Source organism: Acomys minous, assembly GCF_964271855.1.
Source record: "Acomys minous genome assembly, chromosome: 3".
Classification (NCBI taxonomy): domain Eukaryota; kingdom Metazoa; phylum Chordata; class Mammalia; order Rodentia; family Muridae; genus Acomys; species Acomys minous.
The window spans coordinates 69231007-69245420 of record NC_140485.1 but is presented as its reverse complement, the minus strand read 5'-3'; the positions used below and the strand labels follow the sequence as shown (position 1 = coordinate 69245420).

The 14414-nt window shown below is 50.0% G+C and overlaps 1 protein-coding gene across 2 annotated transcripts in view; it reads left to right on the top strand.

Annotated features, from left to right (window-relative positions):
* EYA2 (EYA transcriptional coactivator and phosphatase 2) overlaps positions 1-14099 on the top strand; it is a 175556-nt gene extending 161457 nt beyond the window's left edge. The window contains exons 11-16 of one of the 2 annotated variants that reach the window (XM_084775075.1): positions 4762-4820; positions 6521-6681; positions 9252-9366; positions 10068-10189; positions 11580-11683; positions 13503-14099. In XM_084775075.1, coding sequence (XP_084631201.1) covers positions 4762-4820; positions 6521-6681; positions 9252-9366; positions 10068-10189; positions 11580-11683; positions 13503-13583 — 642 coding nt within the window. In that variant the 3' untranslated portion in view covers positions 13584-14099. The remainder of the gene's footprint in view (positions 1-4761; positions 4821-6520; positions 6682-9251; positions 9367-10067; positions 10190-11579; positions 11684-13502) is intronic. The other variant, XM_084775076.1, reaches the window with a different exon arrangement.
* The last annotated feature ends 315 nt before the right edge of the window (positions 14100-14414 follow it).

Sequence of the window (14414 nt, the reverse complement as noted above, 5' to 3'; positions counted from 1 at the left end):
GGCAGGTATGTTCATTAACTGTGTGTTGTAATCTAAAAGGCCAATCTGACAACCATGAGACTAGAAATGCTGACACCCCAGCAGCAATGCACCACCCAGCACCCAGGACCTGGCCTGGCCTCTCATCTGGTTCTTCAACATGAGATTCCTTGAAGGCAGCCCTGGAGATGGGCAGGGAGTAGACAAGCCAGGAGCAGCTAGACTCAGAAAGTAAGAGCCAGATGTGGTGGTGCACACCTGTAACCTCAGCACTCAGGAGGCAGAAGCAGGAGGATCAGGAGTTTAAGACCAGCCTGGGCTACATAGTGAGGCCAGCGTGAGCTATTAGTGAGTTCAAGGCCAGCAGCTGGTAAAGAGTGATACTGTCTTTTTTTTTTTTAAGGGGGGGCATGGAATGGAAGGGATAGAGAAAAAGATAATGAGGAATGCTGGTTGTATGGCGACCACCAGTAGGATTTGCTGAAGAGGTGGGGCCAGGTGGATCACCAGAAACTAAGGAAGTTCTCAAAACCCATTATGTCAAAGGGGCAGGATGTAACTCAAAGCGTTCCCAGTGACCAAGGCTGGGGTAGTTTGGTAGGAAATAATGAGCTATTGAATTCCAACTCAAAGCACTGAAGAAGCACCACAGGTTATGTGCCGGTGGAGCTAGCACATCCATGAGGAAGCAAGCAAGGAGGTGGACACATCTCCCAGGCAGGAAAACCCCCTAAATACTGTACACATGCTCTGCAGCCTCGACAGGAGTCAGTTATGGCAGAGCCAGGTGGCCGAGGTCGAGGGTAGCTCCTTCTGAGGGTCATGAGGGACACATGCTCCCAGCTCCTGGTGGTCTCAGGTGTGTCTGAGCATGTATGTGTGTCACCCTATCTTGGTAGCAGTCTTGTCTCTGTGTCAGAATCGTTGCCTGATCCTGCTTAGCTTCCCAGACCAGACCAAATCAGGTGTGTGCAAGGTGACCCAGGCAATGACAAAAATCTCCCTGGGCCCAAACCTAGGGACTCATCAGAGTCACTCGCAGTGATGGTTTCCGAATAAAGACACGCTCACGGGCATTGGAGGCTAAGATGCCAACACTGCTTTTTTTTGTGAAGAGGCCAGTTCATAGCATGACAAGCCTCAGTGCTCTCCACTTGATTTTGTCCCACATAAGGTGGGATGATGAGACCTTTCTTAATCTCCGGAAAGGTAGGCAGCATCCTCACCACAGTGAAAGCTCATAGAGCATGTTAGGTCTTGTCACCCAGGAAGATATTTTCAGTTATTTATTCAAAAGTAATGTACATACATATAATTCATGAGTGTGTATGTGTGTCTGTCTGTCTGTCTGTGTATCTGTGTCTGTGTGTCCTTGTGTGTGTTTGTATGTCTGTGTATCTGTGTGTGTGTGTCCATGTGTGTGTGTGTGTCTCTTTGTGTGTGGGTCTGTCTCTGTCTCTCTGTCTCTCTTTGTGTGTGTGTGTGTGTGTGTGTGTGTGTGTGTGTGTGTGATATTGAAGACTGAATGCAGAGCTTTGTATGTTTTAGGTAAAGACTCTACCAGCAGGGCTATATCCCCAGCCTTTATCTGGTTTTGGTTTGGGGTTTTTTTGGGCGCAGGGGTTGGGGAGATTGTTTTGTTTTGTTTCGTTTCCTGCACTGAGAAACAAAACTAGAGCCTTATACACGCTAGGCAAACACTGTGCCGCTGAGCCACGTCCCCAGCCTTGTTCTGTTGTGGTGATGGCGGTACAGGGGACTGAACTTAGAGCATTGCACATGCTACGCAAGGACATCGGCTGGGCTACATCCCCAGTTCTCACATTTATTTTATCTTTGTCGTTAATTTGGCGGCACCGCTTAGGTAAAGCCGCCTCCACTGCCCACCAGGCCAACCTCAGCTTCCTCCCTGTGGAACTGCTGTTTCCTGCCAGATGTACAGACTTCTAAATGACTCTTTTCCCACTTACTGCCTTTTAATATGATCTGTCCTTTTAAAACAGTGGGTATTTTTAGTGGGTTGCTGTCACAATACACATGATTCCGCAGTGAATGTCTCTTTTTTTTAGCCGCTTTTCCACAATTTCAGTTGTCTTGGAATCCTTCTATGAGCAAACTTGAAGAGCTGCCCTGCTCTTCTAGGCTATGAGGTTGGAGTTCCCCCAATATCTGTGCCAGCATTATTCCACTCCATTCCAGTAGACAGAAGGCCAGGGGTCCCCCCATTCCTCACTACACCAATAAGCAGGCATTGGACGGTTGCTCTGTCCATGTTCTCCACCCTAATCCACAACATCTCAAGGTCAAGGCCATAGGAACCTTTTGTCTGCCTTCACCAGTAGCTCCGTGCAAACTCCTTCCCCAGGACAGTCCCTCTTTGACCTGAGGTAGACCAGAAGTTTCTGCAGTCCACGTGAATCTGCCTCCCCATCCAGCTTTGAGGACAGCCCCCGTAAAGCCTGGGGGCGCACAGCAGAATTAGGGACAGTAGTGTTCCTCCACAAAAGCTCAGTCAGGCCCCCTGCCCTCTGCACTGTCCTGTGGCCCTGGCTGCTGGCTTGGAGGGTAACTTGATCCAGGTCAGCTGGTGGAGTATGAGGTAGCGTCTAGCTAGTGTCATGGTATTTTATGAAGTCCGAAATGTGATCGCTACTGTTGTTGCACTTCAGCGCCCCCGAAAATCCCCTCACAAATGAGAAAAGCAGAGCCTCCTCACGTGCCTTTCCCCTGATGTCAGGAAAGCCCTGGTGGGGGGGGATGTCTGACCCCTCCAGGGCTCTCGGGGCTGAGAGGAAGACACCTCGTGCTAGGTTTGCAGGGCATGTGAGACTGAGACTGATTGCTTTGTTCTTTCCATGCTTGGGTCTACGTGATCTGCCTTGAACTGTAAATACAAATCATTAGGTGGCTGGGGGTGGCACTCTGTTGGCAGAGCGCTTGCCTAGCATTCACAAAGCCCCGGTTCCATCCTGGCACCGCATAAATGAACTGTGGTAGCACGTGCCTGTACTGTAGTCACAGCACTCAGGAGTGCAGGTAGGAGGACCAAAAGTTCTGAGCCAGTCTTGGCTACATGGTGACTTAGAGGCCAACTTAGGCTGCAAGAGACCGCAAGCAATTCATCAGCATGCCAAGATGGGGCCTGGACCCTTCTTCATATAGAGCAGCTATGAAGCAAAGATCTCAAACTCGGATGTCTACAAGAGCAAGCAAACACAGTACAGTCAAGTGAGGCTAAGCTAAACAGGACCACAGGAGGAGCTGCAGTGTGGACTCCCGGGCAGCAGGGCACAGCCAAAGTTCAGTTCCAAATGTCGCTACCTGGAACTCTTGGAGAGGTTCCCTTGGTTTGCATGTTGGCAATCCTTTCAAAAAGGCTAAGTGGCTTAAGGTCACTGGCTGCTCTTCCACAGGACTCTCCGAGCACCAGCATGGACGATCACAACAGCCTGTAACTCCAGTTTCAGGGGATCCAACACTCTCACACAGACACACATGAAGGCAAAACACAAATGCACATAAAAATTAATTAATTAAGTGAAATGCCAGTTCTTCTTAAAAGGAAAAAAAAAGGACAGTCATCTCAACATGAGCCTTTGGCCACCACATGCACCTGCATGGGTGAGCGTGCGAAGGCATGTACACACATACCCATGGGCACACACAAACACACACACAACTTTGCAACATAGAGTGGGCTACATAGCTGTGACCCCAGGCCAGCTTACAAGCCCTTCCCTGGAAGAGCTCACTGACCCCAGGAGTTGGAAGCTAACATATTCCTTTCTCCTAGAGCAGCACTCTCCATAGAACTTTCTGGGTTGATAGAAATCTGTGTATCCTGCTTTACGGTACTCTCAGGGATATGTGGTCGTTGATACGGGACTAAGGACAGAAGGGAAACTGAGGCATGGAGCAAATTCTCATGGCTTGTAGAGCTGAGGGTGACCTGCAGAGGCCAATGCCTGGATGCACCAGATCTCACAGTGCTGTGAAGGTTAAAGAGCATTCACCTGATAGCCAGGGTAGCTGTTTCCCTAGAGACTTGAGGAGCCTTGGAGTGTCCTCCTCCCCCTCCCCCACTGCCACATTAGCCGTTGCCCTTTTCATTTGTAAAGCTCACTCAGTTGAGCTGGTGACTTATTCATATGGGAACCAAAGAGGAAACACTCAGTACCTTAGCCTGACCTTAAGTGACAAAACGCAGACTACCCCCCAAGAATGCCAGCTCCAGAGCTTGTCCACCCTCAGCCTAGGAAATGTACTCTTCTTTCTTTCTTTTTTGTCTTTTCTTTTCTTTTTCTTTTTCTTTTCTTTTTTTTTTCCTCCTTCTCTTTTTGGTTTTTTGAGACAGGGTTTCACTATGTAGCCTTGGCTGTCCTGGACTCACTTTGTAGACCAGCTTGGCCTCAAACTCACAGAGATCCACCTGTCTCTGCCTCCCCAAGTGCTGGGATTAAAGGCGTGCGCCACCACACCCAGCAGGAAATACACTCTTAAAATCAACTGAGATGTAGCCCAGTTGACAGCATCAGCTTAGGAGGCTGGAAGTCCTGGCTCTGTCACTAGCACTGCATACAACAGGTGTGGAGATGCACGCCTGTATTCCAACACTCAGAACGTGGAAGCCGGAGGATCAGAAGTTCAAAGTCAGCCTCCATTACATAGCAAGTTCAAGGCCCGTCTGGGCTACAGTAGACCCTGTCTCAAAACACAAACAAAAATGTCAGCTCTGCTTCAGAGTAACCAACACATCTTTGCTCTTGTCACGTTTTTCACAAGGACTGTGACCAAATCCATGTGGATGACGTCTCATCTGATGACAATGGCCAGGATTTAAGGTAAGAATTTGGGGCCGAGGAGTTTCCTTCCTACTTGGGGACCTCCACGCAGGTCAAACTGGACTCTTGTCTTTACCATAGGAAAGAATTTCAAGACAAGCCAACATGGATTTGTTTGTTTTCTTGCTGTAGTGTGTACAGAAGTGCTTATCTGTGCATGTGTGTGTGTAATATGTGTATAAAGCTAGATGTTACAAGTTTTCCTCCACTTATTTTATTTTTGATATGGGCTCTCTCAGTAAACCTTGAGTTTACTATTTCAGCTAAACTGACTGGGCAACAAGCCCCAAGGATCTTCCTGTCTCTGCCTCTCACGCACCGCACCCCAGCACCGGGGTGACACCCCGATGTACTGCATTTTCCATGGATGCTAAGGATCCAGACTTGGGCCCTCGTGCTTGCATGGCAGCTGCTGTACCCACTGAGCCATTGCCCCAGCCCCAGGTTTCAAGCACAGAGTTTGATAGAAGGAGAGACGTTTAGGGAAAGAATTAAGACTCAAAGGAGAGGCCACTTTATTGTCCTTACCACGAGAGAGGTAGAGATAGATAGATAGATAGATAGATAGATAGATAGATAGATAATTGATAGCTAATAGGTAGGTGGACAGATGGATGGATGGATGGATGGATGGATAGATAAATAGATGATAAATGATAGATGATAGCTAGAGAGATATAATTGAAAGCTGATTGATTGATTGAAGAATAATAGATAATTGAAAGATTAATTGAGAATTAATTCTTTGAGAATTGATAGGTAAATGCATAGATGATAGATGGGTGGCTGACAGCTGATAAACAGATGATAGACAGCTGGCAAATAGATCGATGATAGATTAGCTGAACGCTAGATGTTATACAGGTGATAGGTGAGAAATAAGTAACTAATAATTGATTGAATATTAATAGAATGATTGATCATTGACAGATTATTGCTAGATAAATAGATGATTAATAGGTAGAAAGACTAATAGATAGTAGATGAAGGTAGACAGATAGGTAGATGATCAAGAGATAGACAGCTGACAGGTGAAAGGTAATACATGATAGGACAATAGATAGACTGATTGATTAATTGATGATTGATTGCAGAAAGACAGCTGTTGACATCTGTAAGATCCTGTGGCTGGCTAAGCTGCTAAGCTGGCTAAGAACTGTCATCTACAAGGTTTAAAGATTGAGCAAAACTCAAAACTTAAGTAAAGTTTAAAACTGAAGTAAAGATACATGAGCCAGCTTACTTATTCCTCTTATCTTCAGGAATCTTGTGATTCTTTCAAGATTCTTTAAGACTTCTTGCAATCCCTTGAGGCGTAGGGGTGAGAGAGGAGCACTAATATGTCACACTCAAGGTTCCAAAGACTTTGGCCCTCAGTCAACACAGTTCCCTGGTGCTTGGAATTCCACGTAGCAGCAACGGAGGCTTTCATGGGCCTGGCTACTGCATGCGGGGCAGTGATAATTCCCCCAGAAAATCTAGGGGTTCAGTCTGATGCCCAAAGACTGAAACAAGAGCTCTACTTGGCCCCAGCAAGCAAGCAGCCATCTTAGGGATCTGGTGAGAACTGGAGTTCCCCCTTCCAGACACACCTGCAGGCACATGATGTCCCCCATGGATACGACAAGGCCACCGTGGGCTCAGGGACCTGGGTCTCCCCACACTAACGTCACCCCCCACCCCCGTTCCTGTCTCTCCAGCACGTACAACTTCTCCACTGATGGTTTCCACAGCACAGCACCGGGGGCCAGCTTGTGCCTGGGTACAGGTGTGCATGGCGGCGTGGACTGGATGAGGAAACTAGCCTTCCGCTACCGCCGGGTGAAGGAAATGTACAACACCTACCGCAACAACGTGGGTGGTGAGTGACCAGCGAGAGGGAAAGGACCGGCTGGGAGTCCGTGGGAGACTGAGTTAGGTGCTCCTGGACCCTGCTGTGGGCCAGGTACTGCTCTGGTAGGTTCTGGAAGATTTATGAATACAAGAATATCAGTGGGCTGTTTGGTTTGGGGTGTGTGTGTGTGTGTGTATGTGTGTGTGTGTGTGTGATAAGTATGTAAGTGTTCATGTGTGTGTGTATGCAGGGACATATATGCTTGTGCACATGAAGGTTGATGACCAATATCTTCCTCAGTCACTCTCCATCTTGTTTTTTGAGACAGGGTCTCTTACTGAACCTGGCCTTGCAGTTAGGCTGGACTAGCGGGCCAGCAAGCCCAGGAACCCTCTTATCTCAGCCTCTCCATCGCCTGGACTCCAGGCGATACGTTTCACACGGTGCTAGGGATCCGGGCTCGGGTCCTCGTGCTTGCACAGTGAGCATGCTAGCTACCAAGCCATCCCCCTCGTCTTGGTTTGGCTTTTGAGGCACAGCCTCTCTCTGTACCCAGGTTGGCCTTGAACTCAAATGCTTCTGCCTTGGCCTTCTCTTGGTGTGATTACAAATGTCTACCAACCACTCCCAGATGCCTTGATGGTGCCCAATGAGTGACACATCTTGTCCCAGAACACTGGGTCCCCATGGAGTCCTCTTAACACCTTCAAAGCTGCTCTGATGACAGGCTACAGGTGCTTCTGGAAGAATACCGATTCCTGGCCTCACCACCTACCAAGGCTGCTGCACAGGGTAGGCATGCTGGGTGTGCAGTTTGAGGACCAAGTGCTGTCCCCCAGAACAGCCACCTGAAGCTGATTAAAAATGCATCCCTGGGAGCTGGACAGATGGCTCAGCGGTTAAGAGCACTGGCTGTTCTTCCAAAGGTCCTGAGTTCGAGTCTCGGCACCCACCTGGCAGCTCACAATTGCCTGTAACTCTAGAGGATCTCACAGACACACATGCAGGCAAAACACCAATGCACATAAATAAATTAATTTTTTAAATGCATACCTGGTCTGGCTCAGGACACAGGGTAGTGTCCCAGTGAAGTCACCCTCCCCAACACAGGCTGGCTCAACACCAAGCATGTGCCACCTGTGGCATGGACCACCAGGATGGCCCCTACAGCATCCCACAAGTCCGAACACCTGGAGGCTAAGCAGGCATCAAACACATGATCACGTGGTTGTTGTCATTGCTTGGGTTTTGTTTGTTTGTTTGCTTGCTTGCTTGTTTTGTTTTGTTTTGCTTTGCTTTGGTTTTTCAAGACAGGGTTTCTCTGTGTCACCCTGGATGTCCTGGACTCACTTTGTAGAACAAGCTGGCCTTGAATTCGCAGAGATCCACCTGCCTCTGCCTCCTGAGTGCAGGGATTAAAGGTGTGCTCCGCCATGCCCCGATCCTGACCACATCGTTTTAAATCCTAGTGCGAAACCCTGGGAAGAAGAGGCCCATGCGTTGAGTGAGGAGACGTTGGAGGGACTTGACCCTAGGTAGGGGGTAGAGGACTTAGCTGGTAAAAGATGAGGACACAAGAAGAGCAGTTTGGATCTGTAGTGGAGCATGCAAAGGTCCTGGGGCAGACATACACCTAGTGCTTTAGTGAACAAGGACAGGCCCTGAGGCCAGAACAGAAAGATGTTAGAGCCCTGGCAAGAAGCTGAGGCTGGCGCCTGAGACAGGATCATCCAGAGACTCTGGACTTCCTTTTAAAGAAGTTGAAGGCAAGCTGAGAAAGCCAATTCAGAAACATCGAGGAGTCTGCCGCCATTTCTGTCTCCATTACCTCCTCCCTGTGCTAAGCAGGTGTGCCAAACCCTTACAGGGCCTGTTCCTTTATCCAAAAGATAGAATTCAATTATTGCCCACCTCTGGCGCTCGTCCTCTGTGAGGATGAAAACAAGGAAGTCACAGTAAAAGCACATGCTGTGTGCATAGTTTAAGAGCCCAGAAATGTTAGTCATTAGTATCTGGTGCTCTGTCTTTGTGTCCATCTTAATGGTTTGAACCCAGTGTTTGTCCCGATACGGAACATATAAAAGGCAATCTTGAAATATTGGATGGATGGATGGGTGGATGGATGGATGGATGGATTGATGGATGGGTAGATAGATGAGTAGATAGGTGGATGGGTGAATAAATTAATGGGTAGGTTAGATAGACGGGTAGATGGATGGAGGGAGGGATGGATCGATGGAGGGATGGAGGGAGGGATGGGTGGAGAGAGAAATGAGTGGATGAATAAATGAATGTGTAGATGGATGGATGGATGGATGGAGAGATCGGTGGATGAATAAATGAATGGGTAATTGGATGAATGGATGGATGGAGAGAGATAAGTGGATGAATAAATGAGTAGGTGGATGGATGGATGGATGGATGGATGGATGGATGGGTGTGTGGCTGTGTGGGTGGATGAATCAGTCAGTGGATGTTCTGAAGTAATAGAAGAGTGTCTACACTGAGTTGACTTTGAGTGCCCTCTGACTCGCGCTCCCTAAATCCCCTCAGCTCTTTCTAACAGGAGGATGTCCTCTTTATGCCCTTTACTGCAGGCTTGATAGGTGCTCCTAAAAGAGAGACGTGGCTGCAGCTACGTGCAGAGCTAGAGGCCCTGACTGACCTGTGGCTCACCCACTCCCTGAAAGCCCTCAACCTCATCAACTCTCGGCAAGTGGCACCCTCAGCTGTGACATCTCCATTCCCAACACGGTGTCTGGGCATGTGGAAGGGCCTTCCTGTCTCTCACTTGCATGCTTTCCCAATGTGGGCAAATTTTAACTCTTCACAGCCCAGGAGACGCGTACTGTGAGGGGCTGAGACCTCTCACTTCAGGAACATTCCAGGGTCAGAACTTTCACAGGATTAGAACTGACCTGTGCCATCCTGTGGAACCAAGTCCTCACCTGTCCAAAGAGTCCCACACTTGTTCTGTGTCACATGACCTGGGACACTGTAGTTACTGAGCTTGAGGCTCTTGCAATAAATGCCTGCTTCTCAGGAAGGAAGGAAGCTGGGCATAGTGGGCAAACCTTTCATCCCAGCACTCAGGAGTAAGAAGCAGACAGAACTCCATGAGCTGGAGGCCGTCCTTGTCCACATAGCAAGCTCTACACCAGCCAGAGCTTTACAGTCAGACCCTGTCTTTAAAACATACACATATAAATGAATGGAAAAGGAGGAGCCATTCCACGGCACACCAAGGTCAGGCAGCCTCAGGCCAGAAGCGTGGCCCTGGCCATGACCCCACCTGAAGATAGCCCAGCCATCCCAAAGACGCCCTCCCCCAGATCCTGCCCTAACTCACCAATGACACCAGGACTGGCCTGATGGTACCTTTGAGACTAACACAAAGTTGCCTTTGTCCCCAGACCCAACTGTGTCAATGTGTTGGTCACCACCACGCAACTGATCCCCGCACTGGCCAAGGTCCTGCTGTATGGCCTGGGCTCCGTATTCCCCATAGAGAACATCTACAGCGCGACCAAGACAGGTAGAACGGGCTGGGGGTGGGGCATGTAAGAACTCTCACCCACAGGGAGCAGAACCTGGACCTCAAACAACCCTCACAAGCCTCCAAAGAACCTACCTGTGCTTTCAGCACAGGGCTGGCATGACAGGAACCAACAGCCTTGTATGCTCTCAGCTCCTTGCTGAGTACCCTGAAAATTCCAGGGAACGGTGGCTCTCCTTTTCTCATGGGAGGCTCATTTATTATTATTATTTTTGTTGTTGTTGTTGTTGTTTTTGGTTTTTCGAGACAGGGTCTCTCTGTGTTAGCCTTGGCTGTGTCCTGGACTCACTTTGTAGACCAGGCTGGCCTCGAACTCACAGCCATCAGCCTGCCTCTGCCTCCCGAGTGCTGGGATTAAAGGCGTGCGCCACCACGCCCGGCTTTTATTATTATTCTTATATCCCAAATGTACAGGAATAAAAAATAGACCCGGGTCTGGGGAGATGCCTTAGTGGGCAGAGTGAAAATGTGCAACATGAGAAACTCAGTTCAGATGCCCAGTACCTACCTTAAAAGGCTAGGCAGGGCAGCCGGGGTGGCGGTGGCGCACACCTTTAATCCCAGCACTCAGGAAGCAGAGGCAGGCAGATCTCTGTGAGTTCGAGGCCAGTCTAGCCTCGACTCTAGGAGTCTAAGACAGCAGCCAAGGCTACACAGAGAAACCCTGTCTCGAAAAACCAAAACCAACCAAACAATAACAACAACAACAATAAAACTCCAAATCAACCCAACCAACCTTCTCTAATTTTTCATTGTGGCAAAATAACAATATAATTATTTTCTGTGGTTCTGGGAACTGAACCCAGGACCTTACTCGCTCTAGACCAAAGTTCTATCACTGAGCTATCCCAGTCCTATTTTTACTTTTTACTTTAAGATATGGTCTCCCTAAATTGCCTATGCTGGCCTCAAACCCACATAGACTCCAGGCAGGCTTTACACTTGGGTCTCTCCTGCCTCAGCCTCCCAAGTAGCTGGAATGGCAAGCCTGCACCACCACACTTGGTTACAGTATAAGCATTTCTACCATTGCATATGCGGGGTCTGGGTTTGCAGTACTAGGAATTGCGTGCAGGACAGCAATTCCTCTGCTAGTGTCTGTCACCAAGGCTCAAATAGACGGGGAGGGGCCTGCTTCCCATCCTGCTCAGCCTCTTCCTGGGGATCAACTGCTCAAATTATCTGGGTGGCTGGAGTTGGCTCCTTTCCCCCGTGAGGCTAATGACAAGTGCTGAGCTTTCTGGGAGGTGGATGAAGGGGCAGAGGTGATTGCTGGGGGGGGGGGGGGGGGAATAGCTGCCACCCACACTGTCCCACCTTGTGGGATCTCCTCGCTTTGATCTCCTCCTCTCTTCCCCCCAACTCCAAGCAGGCAAGGAGAGCTGCTTTGAAAGGATCATGCAGAGATTTGGCCGCAAAGCCGTCTACATTGTGATAGGTGACGGGGTAGAAGAAGAGCAAGGAGCCAAAAAGGTACCTGGGCCTCTGTGCGCGATGCCTACAGCTCTTCCCCCTCCCCCACCCCCTCCAGCCTTGCGCCTCGCCTCGGATTCTGCTCTCCAAGGCTGCTCACATTTGCAGATCCCAGAAACATCCTGAGTAATTTCCTCCCACAAATCCCCCCCTTGTAGCCCTGGCCACTGCCCCTGGCAGCCTGGCCCGGTTCTGGACCCCAGGGACACCGGCGACCAGCAGGGCCAGTGCACGTGCTGTGGGCATTTCATTTCGTGCTCTCAGGGGCGGCGGGTTCCAAGACCGCTTCCCCGCTAATAAAGGCAGCATTAGGTTAATGAAAAGACAATCCCCACATCTGTGATCTCAGCCTCCAGCAGAGCACAGGGACCTCTTGGAAGAGAAACAGCTGCCCAGCCCTGCATCTGGCCCTGTCAACAGCACCCCAGAGAGCACCCACCCCCAAGGCCAGGCCCAGCTCCTAGTTAATGCCAAGAATCTTAATTCAGGGACCTGTTTTTCCCTTTGCTCCCATTTAACATATCCCAAGGAAATGCAAACCTGCTTAGGGTCCCAGTGGGAAAGCTCAAATGAGGCAACGCCCCCCAGGAGGCCACCCTGCAGTTCTCTCCCTAACAAAATGACTTCAGTCCTGCCCCTCCCACCTCAACTAGGTCCCCTTGCCTATGGCCCACTCCCGCCACATTCTTCCTCCAGTTCCCCTTGGTCCCTCATATCATAGAAAACGGCCCAAGATGCTCCAGCCAGTGTGAGCATTGTGTTATCTGAGCATCTCCTTTGTGCCAGCCACCATCCTAAGCATAAGACCCTGCCCTCACCGTTCACCCACTCAGCCAGCACACAGCCTGACATGTGTGACATGGGTGGCAAAAGCTTGGGGGGGGGGGGGACACGAAGCAGAAGAATGGAAATGGGGGAGGGGGGCTAGTGGGGGAGGGGGCAAAAGGTCCAGATAGAGGTCAAGGCGGACCTCACTGAGAAGTGAACCAAGACAGCATGTGGCCCAAGCCAGTAGCAGGGAGAAAGTGTCCTAAGAGGAAGCTGAGTGTCTGCAGGCTAGAGCCAGCAGGCAAAGGTGCTGCCACAGAGGGTGAAGAGAGCGGCCTGAGGGAGACCAAGGAGCTGCCCAGACACCAGAAGGGTTGCATTCATTGTGTGAAAAGTTGGGGTCTGGGGGGTGGGGTGGGGAAGGGGGGTGCAGGGCACTGGGGTAGGTAGGGAAAGATGGATCCCAGCCTAGCTGAGCTCTGGGTTCAGTGAGAGAACTTGTCTCAAACAAAAACAAAAACAAAAACAAAAAAAAAAAAAAAAAAGCTGGGCACGGTGGCGCACGCCTTTAATCCCAACACTCGGGAGGCAGAGGCAGGAGGATCGCTGTGAGTTCTAGGCCAGCCTGGTCTACAAAAAAGTGAGTCCAGGACAGCCAGGACTGTTACACAAAGAAACCCTGTCTCGGGAAAAAAAAAAAAAAAAAAAAAAGACAGGAAGACAGTGGACATCTTCACTGGCCCAGGAATGCCCTTCCTGGGACACCGTCCTCTTCAACCACCACCAAAGCAGGAAACCCTCCTTCATCCTTCAAGGCCTAAGCAAATCCACACCCTTCTCCAGCCCACCCAGCCAGAGGGGCTGCCTCACTCTGCTTCCTGCCTGATGTTTTTTGCTAACACCTGCCCGAGGATTCTGCTGTGCCCTGAGGGAGCAGAGTTGGGGCCTCCCTGGGGTTGCTGGGCACATAGGGGCCTGTCAAATGTGGCCTGGGACCCTCCAGGCTGGGTCAGCAACTTATCTGAACATGTGTTACTACTTTCTGCCGCAGCACAACATGCCTTTCTGGAGGATATCCTGCCACGCTGACCTGGAGGCTCTGAGGCATGCCTTGGAACTGGAGTATCTATAGCCCCTGCCATCTCACTCCACCGGAGCCCTAGACCCCGGGGACCACGGCCGTCTCAGAAGTGTCTTCTTCCCTTGCAGAGAGCGAGTCGGATTGTGCCATGAAACCCAGAGACCCAAATGAGGGAGCGCCGGCCGGCTCGGGAGGGCACGGGGACAGCTCGTCTCGTTCTCCATTTTAATTTATGGACTGATCCCATTACTCGTATCGCCCACTGGTCCCTGTGCTGTGGTTTCTTGGCTGTTGGTCTGGTTTGGGGTTCTACGCTGCCCAGTCCTGTGCTTCAGGGACACTCATCCTCTGGGCCTCGGTGAGGGAGGTGACCTGGGGCTACAGGGGAAAGTCTGTTGCTTAATTTTTATTTTCTAAGCCCTTCCCTGATGTCACGTGGACAGTGGGCGTGCCTTGTGCCGCCATCTTGTTTTGTAGGAAAAGGGGATTCTGGGAAGGAAGAGGTACTTGATGATGATGATGATGATGATGGATAAAGGCATTAAATAAAACCACGTTTACATTTGAGATGGAGGAGTGTGGTGACCTTCACCTGTTGCTTAGGCTTCCTACAGGCCAGCATGTTCAAGTTGCCAAATAATAAAATCCAATTTGAACTTGAACTGGCTTCGGTGAAGCGGGAAGGGGGCCTCAGCTGCAGCACACAGTACCTGTGTCTCCTCGGAGAAACCTGAGCCTTGTTCTCTCCTGGATGCTGGATTTGGAGGTGCTGACATTAAAACAAAGCAAAGCACACAGCTCTCACCTCAAAGGGCATAAGAGATAGTTTAGTTTTTTGTTTGTTTGTTTGGGGTTTGTTTGTTTGTTTGTTCGTTCTTGTTT